This window comes from Manacus candei, unplaced genomic scaffold (assembly GCF_025592945.1).
Source record: "Manacus candei isolate 608988 ecotype Guabito, Panama unplaced genomic scaffold, ASM2559294v1 h1tg000045l, whole genome shotgun sequence".
Classification (NCBI taxonomy): domain Eukaryota; kingdom Metazoa; phylum Chordata; class Aves; order Passeriformes; family Pipridae; genus Manacus; species Manacus candei.
Genome location: NW_026138093.1, coordinates 9,666,066 through 9,689,457, shown reverse-complemented (window position 1 = coordinate 9,689,457; position 23,392 = coordinate 9,666,066). Strand labels below are relative to the sequence as shown.

The 23,392-nt window shown below is 55.5% G+C and overlaps 5 protein-coding genes across 8 annotated transcripts in view; 3 read left to right on the top strand and 2 right to left on the bottom strand.

Annotated features, from left to right (window-relative positions):
• Window positions 1-23,392, top strand: part of LOC127474822 (zinc finger protein 11-like) — a 705,018-nt gene that overhangs the window by 135,755 nt on the left and 545,871 nt on the right. The gene's annotated exons all lie outside the window — the stretch shown is intronic.
• The window catches only part of LOC127474841 (uncharacterized), a 200,931-nt gene that overhangs the window by 171,318 nt on the left and 6,221 nt on the right, over window positions 1-23,392 (bottom strand). The gene's annotated exons all lie outside the window — the stretch shown is intronic.
• Window positions 1-23,392, bottom strand: part of LOC127474859 (zinc finger protein 239-like) — a 128,236-nt gene that overhangs the window by 98,752 nt on the left and 6,092 nt on the right. The window lies entirely within an intron of this gene.
• On the top strand, window positions 15,380-18,822 carry LOC127474852 (uncharacterized). Its single transcript, XM_051796162.1, has 8 exons — window positions 15,380-16,179; window positions 16,429-16,493; window positions 16,608-16,955; window positions 17,299-17,449; window positions 17,699-17,763; window positions 17,876-18,025; window positions 18,210-18,358; window positions 18,628-18,822. The coding sequence occupies exons 1-8, from the start codon at window positions 16,059-16,061 to the stop codon at window positions 18,791-18,793; spliced, it is 1,215 nt and encodes a 404-aa protein (XP_051652122.1). The 5' UTR covers window positions 15,380-16,058; the 3' UTR covers window positions 18,794-18,822.
• Window positions 19,390-22,100, top strand: LOC127474846 (uncharacterized). 3 transcript variants are annotated; one of them, XM_051796155.1, is made up of 7 exons: window positions 19,390-19,834; window positions 20,006-20,143; window positions 20,351-20,527; window positions 20,661-20,810; window positions 20,969-21,070; window positions 21,271-21,700; window positions 21,850-22,100. In XM_051796155.1, exons 2-7 carry the CDS (start codon window positions 20,141-20,143, stop codon window positions 21,954-21,956), a joined length of 969 nt encoding a protein of 322 aa, XP_051652115.1. In that variant the 5' UTR covers window positions 19,390-19,834; window positions 20,006-20,140; the 3' UTR covers window positions 21,957-22,100. The 3 variants fall into 3 exon arrangements, with proteins under 3 accessions (XP_051652115.1, XP_051652114.1, XP_051652113.1); XM_051796154.1 differs by having other exon boundaries at window positions 19,390-20,143; window positions 21,271-21,373; window positions 21,644-21,700; XM_051796153.1 differs by having other exon boundaries at window positions 19,390-20,143.

The window sequence follows — 23,392 nt, the reverse complement described above, 5'->3', positions numbered from 1 at the left end:
CACCAACGGACCCACCGGTAAGGGAAGCCCTACCAGTGCCAATATATTCTGTGAGTGCAGGGCTTGAGGTGTGTGGGATTGAATGGACACAGAGAAAGAACTAACATTCAGAAACATATCTGCTTCCCTGTCTCAATTAATAATCCCCACAGTTTGACACATTAATAATATCCATTGTAATTGTGATTTGACTATATATTGTGACCTGCATATGCACATGTGAGCATAAGGACATACAAAATAGGTGTTGTAGTTTCTGCAGTTCTTGTGTTATGGGTGAGGGGAGAGAGGATTCGAGCTAAAAATTGTCTGAACATTTTGAGAGTGCAGAGACATCTGTCTGACCATCACTAGGTATGCTTTGATTTTAAGGCAGAACATGTTAAAGAATGCAATAACTTAAAGCCAGCTGCAGTCTTGAATTTTTGCTCTTTCAGCAATAACAATAGCACTAATAGTTACTAATTTTTAATGAGCTAACATGCAATAAATGTATCTGCTCATTTTGACATATATGTCAGTTTAATAATTTTAAATGAATCAGTGCATTTGTAATAGGAAATCTCCCTCAACCTCTGATTACAATGTAACGTTGACAAAAGGATTATAGAGGGAACTTAATTTTACTGACTGTTTTAACAGTTGTCACAGCTGTTGGAAAAGGAAAGGCAACTGAAACACTCCAAAAAAGGGGTGAGGGGGCAGAACGAGAGTAGTTTAATAAATTTAAACATGGTCTCTGAATGCCACACATAAAACATTCAGCAGATCCGTGACTCCAGGAAGCTGCTGTATACTATGTATGTTTGCCTTTTGTGGCTTACTGTGTTTCATTCATTTGAACACTTAGCAGTTTCCCTCCTTTCTCCATTTAAAAATGTGCAGCAGCGTTTAAATGTGGAACAAATTCAGCTGTTCATGTGCCTGGAGTTTCATCTTAGAATGCAACTGATGGAATACTCAGCTGACAGGAAATAAAGGTTGTGTGGAATGGCTGTAACATTTCAAAAGTGGACACAGGTGTCACATCCTGTGAATGCTGCAGTGCAGTGAGGGTTGGTGGACATATTTTATGTTTTTCTAACCGTTCCCATGTTGTGATGTGGGAATGGTGTGTGGAGTTCCCCTGCGAGTCTGTCTGGGTTATGTCTGTGCAGGGATGAACAGGAGTGTGTGTGTAGATTCCCATGCCTGTGTGTTTGTGTGTGTGCAGGGGGATTCTGTGCTGAACTCGTTGAGCTACGAGGTGCACAAAGGACCCCCTTGCTTTCTAAATTCCTTCTCAGAGAGGAGCCTGGGGGTGGCTGGATCCAATCTCAGACTCAGATTTTGGTTTCAACTGAAGGAATTATACAGGTGTGAATCAATCACTTTGTCCTGCAGGTTTTAGTGATGGAAAATCAGAAATATTTCTATAAAAACAATGATTTATTATGACAAATGAACAAAAAATTGATCAGAAAAGTGAACAGAATTATTTACTTCAAATTATAAAAGCCAAAAAACCCCTAGTAGTATAGTGTAAGATAGGACAGCGGAGTCTATCAAAGTAACTCTGTTAAAGCAATTGGATCAAAGCCAGCAAAAAGAAACAATCCTGAAGCAGAGATTGAGGTAACTCACCCCACAATGACAGGGGGTAGTTCTCTCTCTTTCACTTAACCCCTGGGGAGTGACCATAAAGAGCTGTCCCTGCTTCATGGCAGAAGCTCCACACACTTCAGGGAAGTCTGTGGAAGAATCTGACACATGACAGTTGGACGGGGCTTTTATAGTTATCAAGGGTTTGACTAGCAGACATATTTGCAGGCCAGGGAGCAGCTTATCTGTCAAATCCTGCTTCAAAAAGCAGGATGTGTGTTTGAAGTTTCATGAAGCATTTTGGGTTTAGCAGAATTCAACATTAAAAACAGCACCTTGACACCAGCAGTAACTTATCACAGAGAGTGTGCATTGTTTGCATTCTCTGACCACTGTTTAGGTATTGTCAGAGCAGAGCATCCTGCCAGAAATGGCCCCTTGATTCCATGAGGTTCCAAAAACTCTGAAGGTTCCTTTAGTTCCTTGAGGCCCTGCAGTGTCACAACAGATCCTTGGTTCCGTGAGGTTCTGGAGTGTCACAATGGCCCTGATGATTTCATGAGTTTCCAATATCTCTCCAGGATTCCTTTGGTTACATGATGCCCTGCAGTGTCACAATGGCTCCTTGATTCCAGGATGTTCCAAAACATCCCAGGGTTCCCTTGGCTCCAAGAGGCTCCCCAGTGTCCCAGCGGCCCCTGGATTCCAGCAGGCCCTGCAGTGTCCCAATGGCCACTGGGTTCCAGGAGCCACAGCGGCTGCCGCCGGCGTCTGTGCCCGGAGCCGCCGCTCCCACGGGGCTGCCGCACTCACCGCCGGGGTTGCCGCTCGCGCAGCCGCCGCTCTGCCCCGGCTGCACCGGGACCCGGCACCGCCTCGGGCCTGCGCTGCCGCCTCAGCGGCCACAGGGACACAGCCATGGGGGACCTTTGCTCTGACACTGATGGGGCCTGCCTTTGTTCTGCTTGGGGCTGGGCTTTGGGAAAACTGCTGTTCATTTTCATGCTCCACTGGGACAGCTCCTGAATTCCAAAGGTTTCCTAATCCAGGGGAGGGGTTTCTATGGCATCGGAGGTGCCGCCCCTCGGGACACATTGTCAATAAACCATCCAGCTGACTTGTCGGGGTTGGCCTGTGATCAGTCAATGCTTTGGGGAATGCTCTATTCTGGTTGAATGTTGCCCTATAACCTTTTCCAAGCTCCCTTATTTTCTGAAGTTTGGTAGTAAAAGTGTGGTTTTTGACCTCCTGAGAAAATGTGTACAGTGTCTTCTCCCTTGTGGTCTCTCTCAAGGTATTAAAAGAACTGAAGGCCCTTTTCAAATATTTGGAGGGTGGAAATTTCTGGTGCATTTTATATTTTCAGAGTAAAACCCCTTTGCTGAGCTCGTAACTCAAACCTGGGGTCTTACAGTCACCATCCCTGGAAGTGTTCCAAAATTAACATTAAACTGTGGCACTTGAGGACATGGTTTAGTGGTGAAGATGCCAGTGTTGGGTTAATGGTTGGACTCCATGATCTCAGAGGTCTTTTCCAACCTTAACAATTCTATGATTCTGTGGTGATTCAGCCACTTCCCTGGACATTCTGTTCCAATGCTTGATAACCCTTAGTCATCCCTCTGATGCTGCAGCCAAGGCACAGACCAGTGATTTTCACAGTGCTCCTGGATGACAAGATGTCCAAAGCCCAGGACATTTCCATCAGCAGCTTGTCCTTCCTGCAGATCAGAGTCACCTGAAGCCTCTGGGCCCTCCACAGTGGCAGAGACCCCCCAGGCAGCAAAGCCCTGTCCTGCCAGGCTGCCCAACAAGGCCCTGTGTCGCCCTGGCCCTGGGGACAGGAGGGTTTGCTCTCCTTGGGGTACCTCAGTCCCTCTGCCATTGCCATCTGCCCCCACCCCAGCAGGCTCTGGAGCAAAGCACAGCTGAAGTCCAGCCCAGCTCTGCTCTGACAGAAAGAACCTGCAGTCAGGGACAGGAAGAGGACAAAGTCTTGTTTAACCAGCCTGAGGAATAATGGGATCAATGACCTCCTGTATTCCTGGACACTTGAATGACCCTGTGGATCAGGTTTGGTAGCAGGGAGGGGGCTGCAGGTTTCCCTTAGGGAAGAGGAGATCAAGAGTTGACTGTGTGTCAGAGAGAGCCAGTTTCAGGTGGCTCCAGAATGGACCAGCCAGTGCCCAAAGCTGAGCCAAAAAGCAATTCCAGAGGCCCCTGTGTGATAACCCTTTGGAGAAAGGATAAAATCCAGGGTGCTGTAACCCAGAGAGGAGTGAGAGAAATGGGGGAGAAACAACCCTGCAGGCACCAAAGGGAGTGGAGAAGGAGGAAGAGGGAGAGAGAGCCTTGGTGGGCACCTGGCAACCAAAAGCCAACCCCCAGCCCTGAGAGCCACAGCTGAGCCCAGCACAGAATCTCCTTTAGGTCTGGAGGTTCTTTGCAGCAGCTTTTTAGCAGAGCTGCCAGATGGGCCATCAAAGGGGGTGTACATCTGGGTCTGAAACCTGTGTGATCCTTGTCAGCCTTGGCTCCAGTAGAATGATAGAAGAGTTTTGGTAGGAAGGGACCTTTGAAGTTCTTTTATTCCAACCCCCCTGTAATGAACAAGGACATTTTCAACTAGATAAGGTTGTTCAGAGCCCCGTTAAACCTGACCTTGAATATTTCCAGAGATGAGGCATCATCCCTCTGGGCGACCTGTGCCAGTGTTTCACCTCCCATAGTGTAAAAAATTCTTCTTCATGACTAATTCCAATCTGTCCTTTTTTGGTTTAAAACCATCATCTTCTTCCTTATCACAGATATGTCTAGACACTACAAAAAGTTTGTCCCCATCTTTCCTATAAACTTCTGTGGTGGTGCATCCTCCCCCCATTCTCCTCAGGCCTGGTTGATGATCTCAGGAGCTCCTGACAAGCCTTGACCAAACCAACTGAGCAATGAAGAGCCCCTGGACTGGACCAGGGGTGTGGGGAAGTGTCCCTGGACTGGACCAGGTGCTCCTGGATGATAAAGGTGGGAACAATCCAGAGTGGAACAGTTGGGGAACACAAGATAATCAGTCATCCCATGAAAGCCTTGGAATATTCCCTGCCTGAATCACAGCCCAAATGGAACAGTTTGGATACAATTCCCAATAAACATTCCTACAGCTGTGACCCTTGTCTGTTGGCAAACACAAAGGCATTTGTGGGAGTGTTTCCCTGACAACAAGGAGAATTTTGGAGAGGGACCCTTCCACATCCAGCTCTTGATGTGTCCACACATCTCTGCCTGGGTGTGGGTGTGAATTGACTGTGGGGTGAATGTTGTTATTGTGAATCTCTAATTCAGTCACTGTTAAAATTGTAGCAAATGCTATTGAACCACTTGAGAACTGCTCAATTGGTCAATGATTAAGTGCTACTAATGTCTTTTGCCCCCTTGTCTTTGGATCCAAATCCTTGGTGCCCTGACCCTCTTGCATCCCAAGGCTCTGTGTAAATCATTCCTTTTCATCAAAAAATATATATTTTTCGTGACGTCCACTTTAAAATCTTCCTTCTTAGCTAAATTACAAAAAAAACTCCAATTAGCTGTAGAAGTCTTGATGACTTGGAGACAATTAAAGGAAGGGAAAGAATTTGTTTCTCAATGTTTTATTGGGTCCCACAGTGTATTTGGAGTTGCATCAGCTGTCAGTCCAAGATGGGCCATGTCAGAACTGGTGAGGCTGGGGGGTGAGGAGCAAGGTTGATCATCCAGGGTCAGTGTGGATCTCCTGAGGAGACACTCAGCATCAAGATCACTTGGAGAACACCTCTATCTCCTCTTCTCTGAACTACAAAATTATCCACCATTGAATTAAAAAAAAATTTACAAACTTCAAAGATTTGTTTTGAAATTGCCTTGAAGACAATTAAAGGAAGATAAAGAGATCCTGAGGGATTTCTGGAATTTAATGAGCCCCATGGTGTGTTTGCAGCCCAGCCCATGATCCTGAGGTACTGAGAGAAGATTGAAGCAGCTGCTGAAGAAAGAAGCCAAACTGCAAGTGGCTTGAAGCATTGCTGGGCCCCACTGAGGGCAGGCACTGCCAAAGCCTCCCCAGGGACTCCTTGGAGCAGCTCCTTGGAGGCCAGGAGTGCAGGCAGACAAAGGCTCTGGGCAGGCCCCTGCAATGCTGAGCAAAGCCTGCCTTGGTTTTGTGGAGCACAAAGGCCAAGGCCTGAGCCCCAGGCCCTGGCCCAGCAGATCCTGTCCCTCCCGGCTGGCTCAGGGCTGTTTGGGGGCACTGGGATGGGAGGGGGAGGAACAACAAAGGCCCAAAACTGGGCAACCCCTGCCAGGCTCCTGAGGGAGGGGCGAGGCAGAACCCAAGTGCAGAACCTGCCAGGCAAGTTCTTGTGGTGGCCTGAGTGGCAGAGGCAGCTGCCAGAGGCAAGGGGACAAAGGCCTGGGTGCCTTTGGGCCTTGCAGCCCTGCCAGAGCCCTTGGCCATCTCTCCTGCAGGCTGTCCTGCCCTGGCCCTGCTGCTGCTCTGGCCTTGCAGGCTGCACACACCCCTCCTGCTTTCCCACCCCCTCCCAGCAGCATTTCTAGACCCTCCCTGATGTCTCTGCACCAGCTCTGGCTGTTCCCTGGAACACAAAGCCATGGGCTGATCCTGACTCCCTCTGGGTGACCTCTTGCAGTACAGGGGTCCCCGTTGAGTTACATTTCTTTTACCTCACCTTCAGTCTGAACCTTCCACGCTACTCTTTGTGGAGATTTCATTCTATTTCCAAAACAGAGAAAAGCTCCATCCTGGCAGACCTCTAGACCCTCTCCAGTTCTTCCTCATTCCTCCAGAATGGGGAACCTCACAGACAGACAGACCAGTCCAGATTTGGTGACAGACAGGACTGAGTCCAGGGGGGTGACAACTCCCTTGTCTGGGTGCCCACACTCCCCCCAAGGCAGCCCCATGTGCAGTTGGCCTTAAATCAAGGGGCCATTCTGATTCTTTGTAATGTCATGGAATCAAGTGGCACCGTGACACTGCAGGGCCTCATGGAACCAAAGGAATGCAGGGACACTGTGGAATCTCATGGAACCAAGGGACCATTATGACGTGTGGGGTCTCTTTGGAACAAAAGGAACCCTGAAACATCTCAGACCCTCCTGGAACCAAGGGGCCACTGTGCCTCCCCAGAACTCCATGGAATCAAGCAGAGCCGCTGCCTCCCCCCCGTCGCCGCACGGACCGGAGTCGCCGGCTCTGCCCCGCTTGGACACCTCTGGAGTCAGCGTGTTCTTGGGCAGCACAACTGAGATCAGACCAGGGAGTTTTCACATTTTGCTTTGCCCCCTCTTTCCCATGGTTTGTTTTTTGTTCTTTGTTCAATCAGAGGGAAAGGGGGGAAGGGAGACACATGTGGATCCCTGTTTTTATCTGTTTACAAAAGGGAGTTGGGGCAGGGGGGTGACAGGAGGCAATTTTTCTCTCTGCTGAAGCTTTGAACTGTTCTGTTGGTATTGCTGGTTTTGCTGCTCTATTTCTTGTCAGTAAACTCTGATTTTTTCACTTATACCTCCTTGTATTTTGTCTCCCTGTAGTGGTGGGGAATAAAAGGGGAGCAAATTCATTTTATTGGAGTTCCAACCCCAATATGTGTCTTTAAACCAGGACAGGTTTAAAGGGCTCCCTGAAATTTGGCATCATTCACAAAGGACTAGAAAATGCATTTTGTCCCATTGTAAAGAAAGATAATAAAGATGTTCTCTAGTGGTGTTCAAGGGCTGGTCACTGAGGGATTTCATCAGGAAGTTGCTACCAAGAGGACTTTGTACCATGGATTTTATTTGACACTCTTCATTCACCAACTTCCCACCCACCACATCTTCCACTTCTTCAGTCCAGCTCTCACCAATCTGTCTCTAGGAGACCACAGGACACCATGTCAAGGGGCTTGATAAAGTCTGGGCACACAACATCCTCTTCTATTCCCTACCACAGGGGGTCTGCAATCCCTGCCTTGTCCTTCCCATGCCTGGCAATGGCTGCAGGAGGACTTGCCATATCCCCTTCCCTGCTGAGCCTGAGCAGTCTGGAACTCTGCCAACCCTCCTTGCTGCCCTGTTTGCAGACTGGTTCCATGTCTGCCTTTGCCAAGGCCCCAGGAAGCTCTGGGATGGCTCTGGCCTTTGCAAGGGTTTGGGAGAGGTCTCCCAGTGACACTGCCCAACCTTCTCAATATCCCTGACACCAAACCCTTTTCCATATCCCACACTTCCAGAGGAGTGCCCAGGACACAACACAGGTTGTCCTGGTGGTTCTGGAGAATGAGAAGGGATTTCTTCTTTGAGACCAACCCCTCCAATTGGATTTGAGTGCAGCTGAAAGGTTTCCTCAGCATTTTCCCTGGTGCCTCCCTGCCCTGAAGGTTTCTGGCCATCAGGCTGGAGCTGAGGGGGTTGGGCAGGTGCCTGAGGAGGGGGTAGAACAAGGGCTGTGTCCAACTGTGCCAGGAGGGCTGTACTGGGCAAGGATGAGGAGGCTGCAGAAAACAGTGGCACTGGGGAGGGGAGAGGAGCAGGTGGAGAGACCTTGTGCCTGCCCACACTGGGCAGGAGCTGCCCCAGGATGGCAGCTCTGAAGCACTCACAGGATGTCCCTGGGAACAGCAGGAGAAGACTGGATCTGAAAATGGAACCTGGAAAAGCAGAGAGTAGGAGTGTCATGGTGTCACTGCAGGAGAGTTCCAGCCCTGGAGCAAGGTCACAGAAGGAGTGACCCAGTACATGCAGTGGCCTCAGAAGGTCCCACAGCATCCTGGAGATGCTGGAAGGGAGCCCAGCTCTGCTTCACAAGTTCCCAGGGCCTGTCCCTGCCTGTGCTCCAAGGGCTTCCAGCCCCCAGGACTGTGCTCAGAGAGCACTCAGGCCTTACAGCGAGAAAGGGGCTCAGGAGGACAGTGTGGAAGTGGCAAGAGAGCAGCTCTGCAAAGACCAAGCACTGCTGCTCCCTGGCAGTGCTGCTGGGCTGGGATTATTGTCCCCTTCCTGTTTGCAAATACCCCCTGTCCTGCAGTGTGCTGTCCTTTAGGAACATCTGAGAAGAAGGGTCTTGGACAAAGAAGGCACTGCAGGGTCTTTTATTTTGTTTAAATAGTCAGAGTACAATTCATCATTTTTACATCTCTGGGTCAAATTCAATGGGTAGACACTGAATTGGAAGGTAGATGCATAATAATGTTTAATTGCACAGAAAGTTATTGCAAGAAGAACCCAGTGACCTCCACGAGACACCTGAGCAGAAATGTTGGGCCATTAAGGAGTCCCATTCTGAATGCTACACAGCAGAAAAAAGGCACTTTATTGCTCCTGAAAAGCATCCAGTCATCATTTTTCTCAGGGCATCCTTGATCTGCTGATTCCTGAGGCTGTAGATGAAGGGATTCAGTGCTGGAGGCACCACCGAGTACAGAACTGACAGGGCCAGATCCAGGGATGGGGAGGAGAGGGAGGGGGGCTTCAGGTAGGAAAACACAACAGTGCTGACAAAGAGGGAGACCACGGCCAGGTGAGGGAGGCAGGTGGAAAAGGCTTTGTGCCGTCCCTGCTGAGAGGGGATCCTCAGCACAACCCTGAAGATCTGCACATAGGAGAACACAATGAAAATGAAACAACAAAATATTATACAGGCACTAACCACAATGAGCCCAATTTCCCTGAGGTAACCTGAGTGTGAGCAGGAGAGCTTGAGGACGTGTGGGATTTCACAGAAGAACTGGTCCAGGGCATTGCCCTGGCACAGGGGCAGGGAAAATGTATTGGCTGTGTGCAGCAGAGCATTGAGAAAGCCAGTGGCCCAGGCAGCTGCTGCCATGTGGGCACAAGCTCTGCTGCCCAGGAGGGTCCCGTAGTGCAGGGGTTTGCAGATGGCAACGTAGCGGTCGTAGCACATGACGGTCAGGAGATAAAACTCTGTTCTAAAAAGGAATATGAGGAGAAAAACCTGGGCAGCACATCCCATGTAGGAGATGGTTGTGGTGCCCCAGAGGGAATTGTGCATGGCTTTGGGGACAGTGGTGCAGATGCAGCCCAGGTCTGTGAGGGAGAGGTTGAGCAGGAAGAAGCCCATGGGGGTGTGCAGGTGGTGGTCACAGGCTACGGCGCTGAGGATGAGGCCGTTGGCCAGGAGGGCAGCCAGGGAGATGGCCAGGAAGAGCCAGAAGTGCAGGAGCTGCAGCTCCCGCCTGTCTGCGAATGCCAGGAGGAGGAACTGGGTGAGGGAGCTGCTGTTGGGCATTTACTGCCTCTGGACATGAGGAACTGTCACGAGAAAAAACAGTGACAATAAAGGGGGACCAGTCTCAGCAAAATCAAAGCCATTCCCATACATGCCACTCCCCTCCCTCTGTCACACACAGACAGTTTTCTTTTTCTAGCAGTCCTTCCTTTAGCTCTGTGCATGGAGCCCTGGTTTATGCTGGCCACGTGTGCAGTGAAGGCCAGGACCTTTGCCCACGGGCTCTTGAATTCAGCCCCGCTCTGCAGAATTGGCAGGGGAAGGGACCTTTGCTGATGCTCAACTCTGTCCTGTGAAACCTCTGCCAATGTGGAAGGGCCCGTCAGCATCTGCACCCCCAGTGTAGTTGTAAAGGCAGGGTAAGAGTTTGGGAGGGTTTTACAGCTCCCCCTGTATCGCCCCTGGTGACTATTCTGGGATGTCAGAAACCTCATCATTTCTGCTGCCCTTGGGGAAACAAAGGGAGTTCTGTGAGGGAAAGGGATCAGTGGGGAGGGAGGGGACGTGGCCTGTCACTCTTTTGTGTTCCAGGATTCTCTGGGCTTTCACTTTCTCAGAAGGACAGTGATCACACCCCAGTGTCTTCCTTATAAAACACCAGATACTAATGAAAGCAGATGGATCCACCACAGACCATCAAATGTCTGTCCCTTTCTCAAGGTCTCAGCACCACACTGGTAGCCAAAAACACACATGGCTCATTTCCCCAACCCAACAGCATTTTCTACATTGTTGAATTCTGTGCTTTACCCTGGGGCTTTCAGCTAACACAAAGATAACAGAAAGGTGTTCATCCTGGAGGGAAGTTCCCAGCTTGAAATGAAACTTTAGGGAGACAGCTGAGTATCCTGATGATGGCATTTGATTCAGGGAGATTCAGCTCCTTCCCTGGATACACTGACAGCATTGCCCAGAGCCCCCCAGGGCAGAGGAAAGCTGGGACACTTGTTCCCAAGGACAGGACTGCAGGAGAGGACCCACAAGGGCAGGGGGTGACTCTGCAGCTCAAACTGCCCTGCCCAGAGAGCCCCACAGCACCACCAAGGGAACAAGAACCACGGCACAGACAGGAGAGGAACAAGGCCCAGCACAGGGAGGGTGGGGCTGGGAGAGGCCGGGGCAGAGCCCACCAGGCACTCAGGACAGGGTCACCCTGAGCCAGCTGTGCCACCTCCCAGAGCCCAGCAGGGCCGGGCAGCTGCTCCCAGCCCTGTGCTCTGCTCAGGGAGCTGGGCCCGGGGCTGCAGAGCTGCCCCACGGCTCTGCTGCAGCTCTGCCTGCACGGGAGGGGCTTCAGCCCTTGGACCCCCCGGCCCTGAGGGCAGAGGCTTGGCTGGGTGGGAGAGGAGGGGAGGGGGCTTGTTCAGAGGGAGGGCTATGCACTGGAGGGGTCATATGGGGATCTCTAAACATTCCATGACACTGGAGGTGTTTCAGTTGTTTCCCTGTGCCATGACTTTGCCCTGTCAGCACTCACAGATCCCATTCCAACCTCTGTGCACTCACCTTGGCCCTACAGAAACCTGCCTGTTTGCAGGGCACTGACTGGGCACTTCTTGTTTGCAGGTGGAAAAGGGCAGGTCAGGAAAAAACTGATGGTTCCATCAAAAGTAATACTGCTTCTGTCAAAGGCAGAGGAGAGGCTGAAGGCACTGTAGGAAGCTGCTCTCAGCTCCACTGTTCATTCAAAGTTACAGCTCAGGAGTCTCAGTGACTTGTCCAACATCAGAGCTCCTTTTCCACTTCTCAGCCTCCAGATTCCTCAAGAGTAGGAAACTGAAAACACTGACTAAGAAAAGCTCCTTTCCTTCCTAATAATTGTGCTTTGTCCTTCCCCTTTTAAAGTTCCCCTGGAAAGGTCCTGGTGTGATCTGGATCTGTGAGCAGCCCTGACCCCACACAGCACTCGTTCAAGGGCAGGAAGACCCTGCCTGGGCCCTGCTGGGCTTCCCTCCCTCCACCTCCAGCTTCTCCCTGTAGAGATGAGGGCAAATGGCCATGTAGGGCTACTGCTGACCCTGGCAGGCAGCAAAGTCCCTGCCCTGGCACAAAGAACCCTGGAACACGGGGACCCTGCTCTGCAGGACAGCCCTGGGCACCCCTGGCTGCACCCCCACCCTCACACCCCACAGTCATCCCTGGGAGAAGGAGCCGTCCTGCCCTGTCCCTCTGATGGTGTCTCAGGGAAGCCCTGCCCTGGAGCACATCCTCCCCCTCTGCAACAGAGAAAGTGGGAGAGTCCTGACAGATGCTCAAGGCTGTGGGATGTGCAGCTTTAGGAGAGTCCTCCAGGCACACAAGCGACATTGCCCTGCATCTGTAGACTCACTCTGCAGAGGCTGTGAAATAGTGTCCCCAAGTGAAGTCTCAGCTGAACACCTCCCATCTTTCCACTGCCTTTAACCTCATTCTGCCTTGCTTCTCTCCTCTCCTGGCTGCAGGCAGTGCCCTCAGCCCTGCTGGGCTGTGCAGAGGAGCTGCTCACCAGCAGAGCTGTCTCTTTGAAGCTCTTCTGGGTTGCCAGGAGCTCCCTGTGTGCCAGGAGCCCGGCCCAGCTCAGCAGCACAGCAACAGCCCCAGGCATTTCATGACCCTCAGGGGGTTTGATGTTGTTTACATGAGACTCAGTCCCTGAGAGGAAGTTCAAACAACTTCTCAAGAACTCAAAATGAGATTGAAACACTGAAGTTTCTTGTAGTGCTACTGATTCTCACTGAGGGACACAACTGAGAACGTGTCCCCAGGTTCCAGTTAGAGCAGAAAACTGCAGACAGTGATGACAAGGATGGACAAGCAAGGGAAAGGTGGCTCTGATGCTGAATAAACTTTGACTTGTTTCCTTAATCCAGAGGACCAAGCCCTGACCCCCAGCCCCTGGGAAGGCAGATCCTGCCCCTGCCTCATTCCTCAGGGCTCTTCCTGGGGCACTGGGATGTGGGATGTGCAATGCCAAGGGCAGGACCATGGGGTGGCACCTGCCAGGCTGCTGAGCAGGGACAAGGAGGCCATGAGGCCCCAGGGCTGCAAGGGCCACTCCCCTCCTCCTGGCATCAGGGGCACAGACAGCAGCCCTGGCCAAAGGCCTGCAGAAGGTGGCTCTGTCAGGGCCTTTCAGCTTCTCCCCCTCCCTGTCTCCTCTCCAGCCCAGGCTGTCCTACGGTGTCCATGCCCTGCCCCTTTCCCTGCAGGCTGTCGTCATCCCCCCGGCTGCCCCACCTGGCTGGCACCTTCCTGCACTGACATCTCTGCATCCTCCCTGGCTCTTCCTGCACACACAAAGCCTTGGGCTCATCCAGACTCCTTCTGGGTGAAGTGTTGCAGCACAGCATTGCCGTCAGGGTGAAACTCCGTTCTCTTTGTTTCCAGTCTGGATCTCTCCAGCTGAACTTGGCATTGTTTCTTTATTTCTCATGCTGTTTCCTGCTATGACAAAAGGATCCTTCATCTCTGAAACCCCCCTTCAACCCTCTCTGGCTACCCCTGCACTGTCCTCAGTCTCCACACCATGGAGCCCAGAGCTCCTTAGTCCCTACAGAGTGGTCATGGGCTTGAGGCCTCCAAATCTTTTCTTGGGAGATCCCTGGATACTCTCCATGGTGTTTGCAGATGAACACATGGTGCTCACAGTCTAAGGAAATCACAAGGATACGTTTTACAAAGGCCTGTATTGGTAGAATATGGGGCAATTGCCTTAAACTGAAAGATTGGAGTCTCATATTGATAACGGGGGTCACAAGTCCTGCCAGCAAATCTGCTCCAGTGTGGGCTCCTCCCCGGGCTGCAGGGGGGTCTCTGCTCCACCCTGGACTCCCCCACAGGTCACAGGCCCTTCAGCTCGAGTTCACGTGGAGTTCCAGCCACCAAGGAGCCCCAGACTCTGACACACAGCCAGGAGCCCCAGACAGCACCAGCAGCTGCAGATTTCAGCAGCACACCCCAGACACATCTGTGGGTACCTCCAACACTCCCAGCCCCACCCTGGACACCCACAAAGGCTGTTGTGGTTTCACCCCATGCAGCCCCCAAGCCCCTCCTGGCCACTCCTCACTCCCCCACCAGCAGGACAGTGGAGAGAACTGGGAGAGGAAAAGCTGGAAAACTCGTGGGTTGAGATAAAGACACTTTAATAAGGACAAGCAAAAGTTGCACGCAGGAGCAAAACAAAACAGGGAATTCATTTCCTGCTTGCCACGGTTGGGCAGGTTTTCAGCACCTCCAGGAGAGTAGGGCCCTATCCCATGGAATGGTGGCATGAGAAAACAATCTCCATCACTCCAAACCTGTCCTGGCTGTGTCCCCTCGCAACCTCCCCCACACCCCCAGCCCCTCCCCAGTGTGTCTGTGCGAGGGGCAGGAAAGGCCTTGGCTCTGGGTAAGCTCAGCACTAACCAAACCACCTCTGTGTTCTCAAGCCTGTGCTCAGCACAGAGTATTGTACAGTGTAACTTTATTGCACAAGTTAACTGAAAGGTGCATTGTGTTTTTTAGCAAGTCAACTTGATGTCCCCCATTATCAGAGCTGAGTTCCTCCTTGGCTTGACCCCATACTGCAAGATGGACACAAATACCCTTGAAACACAGTGGGAGAGGTCATCCATAGGGGTGAGAAAGATGCTGGTGAGAGGAAGATTCTGTGGGCAGGGGTCGCTGGCCCCTTGCCCTACAGCAGGGCATGCACAGACTGTTGCTATCAGGTGATGAACAGGCGGGGTTTGGCTGCCACTCAGGCATCACCTTATACTGGGTACTGGCCCTACGTGGTGTAATGTAGAGCTGATAAAATGGGGTGTCAGGACTGCTGGGGTGAGCGATCCTCATCCTGCCATGGAGACTGTGTTGTTCCATGGGGACGCCCGCTAAGCACGGGCACCGACCAGCTGCTGCAGATCCTGGCAGCCCTGGCCTGTCTGTGTGGGTAAGCACAGTTTTTTGATAGGAAGCAACCAAGAAAGCAAATGTTTCATATCCTTTTTTAATATCCTTGTAATTCCCTTTTTACTAGTTAATACTGTATTAAAAGCCACTCGTAGTATTGTTTTAATATCCTTTAAATGTTCCTTTAATTCCCTTTTTACTAGTTAATACTGTAATAAAAGCCATTCATAGTATTGTATGAATACCAACTGATAAAGCAGTTATTTTGTATTCTTTTTTAGCTTTTGATTCTCTTTGCTAGTTTTTTATTCTCACTACAATAAAAGATGTTTTGTAGTGTTTGAATGTCTGTTGTACTTGTCTTTATTCCGGGCATGTATTCAAATGAACTAATACACAGGGGCACAGCTCTTTGGGGCAGGAGACGGGCAGCAGCCTTGCCAGGACTCGGGGCGGTGGCAGGTCTCCTTGGGCCAGGACTTGCCAGAGCTGCTGATTTGGGTGCAGCCCTGGCCAAAGGGCTGCCAGCAGCATTGGTGCCCTTGCCCACACCTTCCTTCTCAGTGTCGCCCCCCGTGTTTAGGATGGCCACCAGCCAGCACTTCTCCCAAGGAGGCCGTACCAGCTTGTGTGGAAGGCCCCGTGCCCTTCCCGCTGCGGCTGCATCGGCGGCCAAGGGGGCTCCTTGTGCTGCCGTGAGCAGGCACAGGAGGGGAGTGTTTGCTCATTTCTTGAGCTGTTCCTACAGTTCAGGTCCAGTCAGATTAGATACTTCAGAGAGTAGATTCCCTCCAAGGTGGGGCAGGTTGGCAGGGCTGGGGGAGGCCCCAGGCCACGTGGCACTGTGTCCCAGGGCCCTTTGTGACACGCTGGGCATGGCCGGTGGGATGGAAGGGGGCAGGGTGTCCAAGGGCCCTTTATGACCCGTGGTGACAGAGGTGCTGCTGGTGACACGGCCACAGTGTCAACAGTGCTCCTCGGAGCAGGCGACGGGACAGGACGGGACAGAGCGGTGCTGTGCGGAGCCCCCGCGCAGCCAACTCGTGCCTTGCTGACCCGGAGCATTTTGGAGGATTTTCTCACTTTCAGGTGACCTCGAGGCATTTCCACAGGACTTGGAGACCCGGAGTTTCTCCGAGGTGTCTCTAATCCCTGTGGCAGGTGCCCTTGGGACCCTTTTGCAGGACTTGGAGACCCGGAGCTTCTCCGAGGTGTCTCCAATCCCTGCGGCAGGTGGCCTCAAGGCCATTCTGCAACTTAGGGCCCGGAGTTTCTCCGAGGTTCTCTTTCTCTCTTGCAGGTGCCCTGGACACCAGACTGTGGCATGGCAGGGAGACGCTTCAGCCTGCTCAGGCTGTTCCGGAGGAAGAAGGAGGAGGAAAGCCCTGGGGCTGCTCCAGCACAGCAGCCTGAAGAGGTGCAGCAGGTGCAGCCCCTGCAGGAGGGTGAGTGCTGGAGCTGGGCCACAGGGCTGGTGGCTGCAGTCCCCTTGACCTCATCCTGTCCCATCCCGTCTGGACATGCCCAGGGAAAGGGAGGGGGGCAGAGGGGTCGGGGCTGAACTCCTGGTAGCCGTGCTCCATCCACTGGGCACCCTGGGGCTGGCCCTGCCTGCTCCTGGAGCCCAGGCCTGGGCTGTGTTCTCCGGCCTCTCCCGCACACCCTCAGCTCTGAGCGCGCTCGCTCTTTGCCAGATGCAGGCCAGGAGCGGACAGAAGAGCAGCTCCGTGCCCGTGGCCGCTTCCGCAGGGCAGCACAGGTACCTGCAGCCATCCCCGCCTGGGCTGGGCCTGCTCTCACTGCTCAGCCCAGTACCGCTGTCCCGGCCCTCCAGGGGACATCCCTCTCTTCCCTGCCCTTCTTTCTCCTGCAGACATTTATGAAATTCATGGGCAGTCGGCGTAGAAAGTCCAGGGTCACACCAGCTGATGTCGAGGCCCAGCCTGACACCATCCCGACCCAGCTGACAAAGCCTGATGTCAGCACCGCGTCGACTGCTGTCCCAGCACAGTGTGACACCACAACCAGTGATCACACAACCCACTGGGACACCACGTCAATCGATGACGTGTCACACTGTGACTCTGTGCTGCCTGGTCTCACGGAGGAGGCCGACGCCACAACGACGGAGGGCGTGGCGAGCACTGAGGCCGCGCCTGTTCAGCGCCTGGCCGATCCCCCCAGCCTGGACTTTCTTGAGGAAAGAGCTGTCTCTGCTGAAGTAAGCAGCCTGTGGCCCCCCAAGCTGGGTGCGCTGGGCCCCCTCAGCCTTTGAGGCTGGCACAGTGTGCTGGGAAGGGAAGCATTTCTCAGGGGAAGCTGGGCAAGTATCTAACTCTTGCAGCTCTCCACCTCTCCCCTGTGCATCCTCCAGGCCAGACTGTGGGACCTGGGGACCTGGGGCTGCTCAAGGCATCTCCAGTCCCTGGGGCAGGTGACCTTGAGGCCAGACAGTGGGACTAGATGAGGCGAGGCATTTCCCAGGCTTCTCTCTTGCAGCTGCCTTGAAGGCAGGACTGCAGGACTTGGGGAGCCAAAGCTTTTCCATGGCATCTCTGCTGCAGGTAGCCATAACACCAGACAGAGACATGCAGCAGAGACCCCCCATGGTGCCCAAGCTGGCCTGGGTGAAGGAGGAGGAGAAGGAGGAAAGCCCTGGGGCTGCTCCAACACAGCAGCCTGAAGAGGTGCAGCAGGTGCAGCCCCCGCAGGAGGGTGAGTGCTTGAGCTGGGCCACAGGGCTGGTGGTTGCAGCCCCCTTGGCCTCATCCTGTCCCATCCCATATGGACATGCCCAGGGAAAGGGAGGGGGGCAGAGGGGCCGGGGCTGATCTCCTGGCAGCCGTGCTCCATCCACTGGGCATCCCGGGGCTGGCCCTGCCTGCTCCTGGAGCCCAGGCCTGGGCTGTGTTCTCCGGCCTCTCCCGCACACCCTCAGCTCTGAGCGCGCTCGCTCTTTGCCAGATGCAGGCCAGGAGCGGACAGAAGAGCAGCTCCGTGCCCGTGGCCGCTTCCGCAGGGCAGCACAGGTACCTGCAGCCATCCCCGCCTGGGCTGGGCCTGCTCTCACTGCTCAGCCCAGCACCGCTGTCCCGGCCCTCCAGGGGACATCCCTCTCTCTTCCTTGCCTTTCTCCTGTAGCTGGTTTGCAGATTCATCAGGGGCATTTGGCATGAAGAGGCCACTTTCATGGCCACTGGGGACACGGCAAACTCAGACCTCTTCAATGCCCAGACCAGCGCTGCCCTGCTGGATTTGCTTGTGGAGAACGGTGTCTACAAAGCGAAGCAAGTAAGCAGCCTGTGGCCAGGGCTCCAGTCCCTCAGGGATGCTGTGGCCCCTCACATCAGCTGCTCTGGGTCCCCTCAGCCTTTGAGACCAGCAGAGTGTGGTGGCAAGGGGAGCACTTCTTGGGGGAAGCTGGGCAAGTTGCTGGCTCTGGCAGCTCTCCAACTGTCCCCCGTGTCCCCTCCAGGTGCCGGCCATAGTCAGGTGCATCCATCAGTGGCTCACGTCCAATGTGTCTGCTGAGCACAGGCTGGACAAGACTCTTGTCCTGCTGACCGAGGCACACCCCACGGATGTTGCAGTGACCCTGCTGCGCTCTGCCCCAGCCTGTGACAGGTATGGGGCCCACCTGCCTTGAGGGCTCACCTGCCTTTAGACCCCATCCCCCTGGACAGCCTGTCCCAAATGGCGTGCCAGAGACATGGAGACTTCTCGGACACTCCAGCTCCTCTCTTTGCCAGCTTTGGCATGTCAGCCTCCAATCCTGAGGCCAGCCTGCCTCCCTGCCCCACAAGGCACCGTGGTTCTGTCACCTGGGCCCTGCAGCTGCCCAGGCCACAGCGCTGTGTCCCAGACCCCCCTGAGCCAGAGTTGTGACTCCACAGAGCTGCTCGCACCATGTGGAAGACGCTCATCTCCTTCAGACGGACTAAGGAGCCGGTGCTGCAGATCCTCTTCCATGTGCTGGAATACTGGCCAGCGCACAGGAGACGCACCTCTGATGGGGATGAGAGGGATGTCTTTGCCCTGGCTGTGAGTTTCTTGAGCTGACCTCTGCTCGCCCCTAGGTTGCCTCTGGGACACCTTTCCATCCTCCCTCACCACTGCTTCTCCCTGCCCCAGGCACTGGGCTGCAAGCCTGGCTTAGGGGCAGGTTCAGGGGCAGCAGGCTGGGGGATCCCCCTGTGTCTCCCCTGGCCTGTCCCTGCCACTCTTGGGCCCTGCCACATGGACATCTGGGCCCTGAGAGCTGTCTCTGGGTGCTTTGTCTTTGGCAGGCAACTGTGGCACTCTGGGAGATTCTCCAACTGTCCCACTCCTGGTGCCCAGGGGGAGTGAAGGTCAATTCCCCCCGCCTCCTTCTGACTCTGCTCTTCCAAGTTTTCATCAGCACAGAGGAGATGTCAGAGGAGGTCGAGACCTTCTGGAGGCGATGCCGGGAGCAGCGCAGCCTTCCCCCCAACCCCAACAGGTGCTCCATCCCAGTCCTCTCTCCCTGCCACGCCCTCGGGGCTGGGGCCAGGGCTCTGTGCCTGACCTGGGCTGTGCTCTGCACACAGGTTTGCAGTGCAGACCGTTAAAGCCCTGCTGCGCCAGCTGCTGGATGAGGATGTGCTGATGGCGATCGGTCGCAAGTGTGGCTGGGACATGCTCCTCAAGGCTGACACCCACCACTATGCAGTGGGTCTGCTGGCCAGGTGAGAGCCCTTTCTCCCCACTGCCCCTGTCATTTCTGCCGTGTGCACAGGCCACCCCACACAGTGCTCGTGCTGCTGGGCCAGAGGGCCTTGGCAGCCAGGGATGGCTGAGCAGAGTGGAAAAGGCGGAGAGGGGCGGCTGCACAGGAGGAGCCACCTCCCAAAGTGCCCACGTCCTCTCCTGGGCTGGTGGCCAAAGACCAGGCCTGTGTGAGTCAGTCCCAGGAGAGCTTTGCCCACCTGGCTCAGGGTCTCTGGCACCTTTATTCCCCCTTGCAGGGAGCTGTGCCGTTTCTCCCGCTCCTTCTGCCGCAGCATCGCCGTCAGCCTGCTCCCGCGGCTCAGCAGGGGAGAGCCCCTGTGGGAACTGCCTGCCCTGGCGTTCCTGGTGGAGGTGAGCCTGATGGCGAGCGCTGCCTGGCCCAGCTGCCTCCCCCTCTCTGCCCTCTCACAGCCGCAGCCACCCGGGACAGTGCCTGCACCCTGTGCTGCTGCCTGGGCCCAGCCCCGGGCGGGTCCGGGCTCCTGCCGGCCGGGCACCCCGTCACTGCTCCCTGCCTTTCAGGTCCTGCACTGCCTGAACCCCAGACAATGTGGGCCCAGCGTCCTGCAGATCATTTCCAGGCACCTGCGCAGGCAGTGCCCGGAGAGGCGTCGCCTGGCGCTCCGAGGCCTGCTGGTGCTCAGCAAGGCTCCCGCAATGGTGAGCAGGGGGCAGGGGCTGAAGCCGGGCCGGCAGCGTGAGGCTGTGCAAGGCAGCTTGGCCTTGGCTGGCCTTTGGCAGCTGTGGCAGCTGCTCCCAGCTCTCCTCCTCCCCGTTCAGCTGCCCGACTCCTTTGGGATGCACCTTTGGGCTTTGGGCCCCACGGCAGCAGCGTGGGGCTGCACCACAGCATTGTGTTCCACACAGGCTAAGAGCATCCGGAGCCTGAATGAAAGCCTCCTGGAGCTACTGCAGGATGCAGACACAGACACAGTTCAGATGACTCTCTCTGTGTTCGTCAATGTGCTGGGCTTGAAAGTCATTGAAATATCCAGCCCAATAGCCCTGAAGTTTCTTGAGGCGCTGCGGCCACTTTTTGACAATGTAAGGCTCTGTGCCCCTCATCGTGGGCACTGAGTGCTACCAGGAAACTTTGGGCCCAGTGCCTTTTCAGGTCTGTGCCCCGGTGGGCCTGGAGAAGCCAGTGCTGAGGTCTTTTCCTCTTCCTTTGCACCAGGAGCACAGCCAGCTGCAGCAGCTCTCCATGCTCCTCTTCCGGGAGCTGATGGAGGCGACAGAGAGGAGCAAGAGCCTAAAGCCACACGTGTACCTGAGTCTGGTGCCATTCTACTTCAACTGGCAAGATGAGAACCAGCGTGTGGCAGAGGTGAGAACTCGTGGGCTCTGGTGTCCCCATGGCAGGAGGCTGCTGTGCCTCCTGCCCTGGCCCATGGTCACCTGCAGCCTCCTCCTGGCCTTGGCGCAGGGATGCGGGTGCTGTGCCCTGGGCTGCGGTGCCATGGCCCGCTCTCTGTTGCTGTGCAGGCCTCTCGGAGAGCACTGTTTGGTGCAGCCAGGTTCCTGAAGTGGAGGGATCTTGAGAACTTGGTGACCATGGAGCAGCCATGGAGGTTTCCTGAGTGCCTGGTAAGGACGGCCCCAAAGCCCCAGCCCCTGGCTCCCCTGGAGCACCCAGCCCTCTGCTCCCCCAAACCCGGCCCCAGCGGCTGCTGGCCAGACCTCAGGGCTCTGCGGGCAGGGGAGCCCCGTGCTGGGGGCAGGGAGCGCCCGGCCAAGGGGCAGAGCCTGAGCCGAGCCTTCCCTCCGTGCCCTGGCGCTCTTTGCAGCTGGAAAAGGACAGGAGCCGAGTGGGCCAGTACGTGCGCCAGGCCCTGCCGTTCCTGGAGAGCCCAGAGGAGCCCCTGCGAAAGCTGGCCATCAAGTTCCTGGGTGAGCCACAAGGCCGGGGTCCCTCCCCGCCCCGCTGCAGCTCGGCCCCAGCCCCGGCTGCTGCAGCGGCAGCAGGATGCGGCCCAGGGCATGTGGAGCCCCGAGTGGCCTGGTGCCTGCTGCCGCCCTGTGCCAGCCCAGCCCTGGGGCGTCCCCATGCGGGAAGGCCCCGGGCTCAGCCCTGCCAGGGCAGGAGGCCGTGTGGCCGGGCTGGCAGCGCCGCTGCGGGGGACCTGTGCCTCTGGGGCCTGACAGGCTCTGTGTTCCCAGGGATCGCCGCCAGGTCCATGAAGCAGGAGCAGCCAGAGCTGCAGCTCATCTGCCAAGGTGAGCGAGGGCACCTTCCATCTGATCCCCTTGGGCCCTGCTCCCTCCTGGCCATGGCAAGAGCTGGCTGGGATGGCCCTGGCAGGAGGGGCTCCTCACGTCCCCACACCCCTGGCCTCTCACCCTGGCTCTCTTCCTTTCTCTTTCAGCCCTTCAAGGCATGACTGATGACAGCCCTGCCGTCTCAGACCTGGCCCTTCAAACGCTCCACATCATCAGAGCTGTACGGAGAACTTCATTCTTCCCATTCTGGTAGTCTCCGTTGCTGCCTCTTCCAGCCTGTAGAGACATGACAGAAGACATCAGACTCGCCATGGCAGGCCTGGCAATTCAACACTGCTACGTGCTGAGAGCTGTACAGATGGCTCCCTACTGCAGATTCCAGCAGCTCCAAGACTGGCTGTGCAGGCCATGTCAGACCCGGCCTTTTCCACAGGGCAGTGTCTGCCTGTGCTGCTGCAGCTCTGTGGGGAACTGATGCAGGAAGCTCCATCTCCTGGGGCCACCTGAGCCTGTGGGGAAGATGCCTCTTCCCTGCAAGCACCTCCTTTGAGCCCAGCATGGGAATATTACATCCATGTTATCACACACAGAAGCCCAGGAGGTTTTTTTGGTGCCCAGTGTGCACAGGGCCTTGGGGAAGTGGGGAAAAGGGCTCCCCGTGCTCAGCAACACTTGCCCCGCTGTGCAGCGTGCCAGCAAAAGACCAGCAGGGGAGGGGGCGCTGGGAGGCCAGGAAGGGGTGAGGTGCTGTGGAGGCCCTGATGGGACAAGGGAGCAGGAAGCCTTGAGGGGAATCTGTGAGGGGGTGGGTGGCAGAAGGCTGTGAGGGGACAGACTGGGCGCAGGCCCCAAGGGGCAGGGTGGAGGGAAAAGTCCCCAGGACTTGGGGGGGGCAGAGGCCATAAGCAGCCCCCAGGCAGCCACCTCCTTCCCTGCCAGCCGGCTGCTCTGGTGCTTTCCCAAGGCCTCTCCCAGCCCTGTGGCAGAAGCCCTGGAGGCCAGGCCTCAGCAGCAGGGTGGGCACACCCCCAAGGGGGCCAGGCTGGCCTGGCTGGGGACAAGGAGGGCAAGGGGGCCCTACCAGGGCACGTCTGCCGGGTGCTGCCAGCGAGGGGTAGTGGCACAGGCAGGGCTGGCGGCCAGCCTGGGCCCCCACGGCTGCCCAGGCCACGGGGCTGTGGCCAACACCCCCCTGAGCCAGAGCTCTGGGCCCACAGAGCTGCTGCCACCACAGGCAGGGCGCTGGGCTCCTCGGGCAGGCCTGTGCACTCGCTGCTGCCCAAGCGGCTCCACCCCACAGACAACAGCACCAGAGGCTGCCCAGGAGCAGCAGCACCCACAACGCCTGGGCCTCCTCACCCAGGCACCCACACCCGCCAGGACACCAAAAATGGGCAGACTGTGGGCACAGTTGCACCCGCTTTGGCAAAAGGCTTCAGGGCAAGTGGCCACCACAGCTTTCCAGTGACTCCTCAGCCTCACAGCAACCCTTGGCAGCTCCAGCTGCAGCCTGACATCCTGACTGACTTCAATGGCCCTGCTTGAGGCTGGATGTGCCTTCCACACTCAGGTGTCCCCAGCCAGTGCCACTGGTGCCATCCTCAGAGACTCTGCTGGGACACCAGCCTCGGGCTGCAGCTGCTCAACCTCTCCTCCACGCAGGCACCTTCAAAACACGGGCATGGGCTT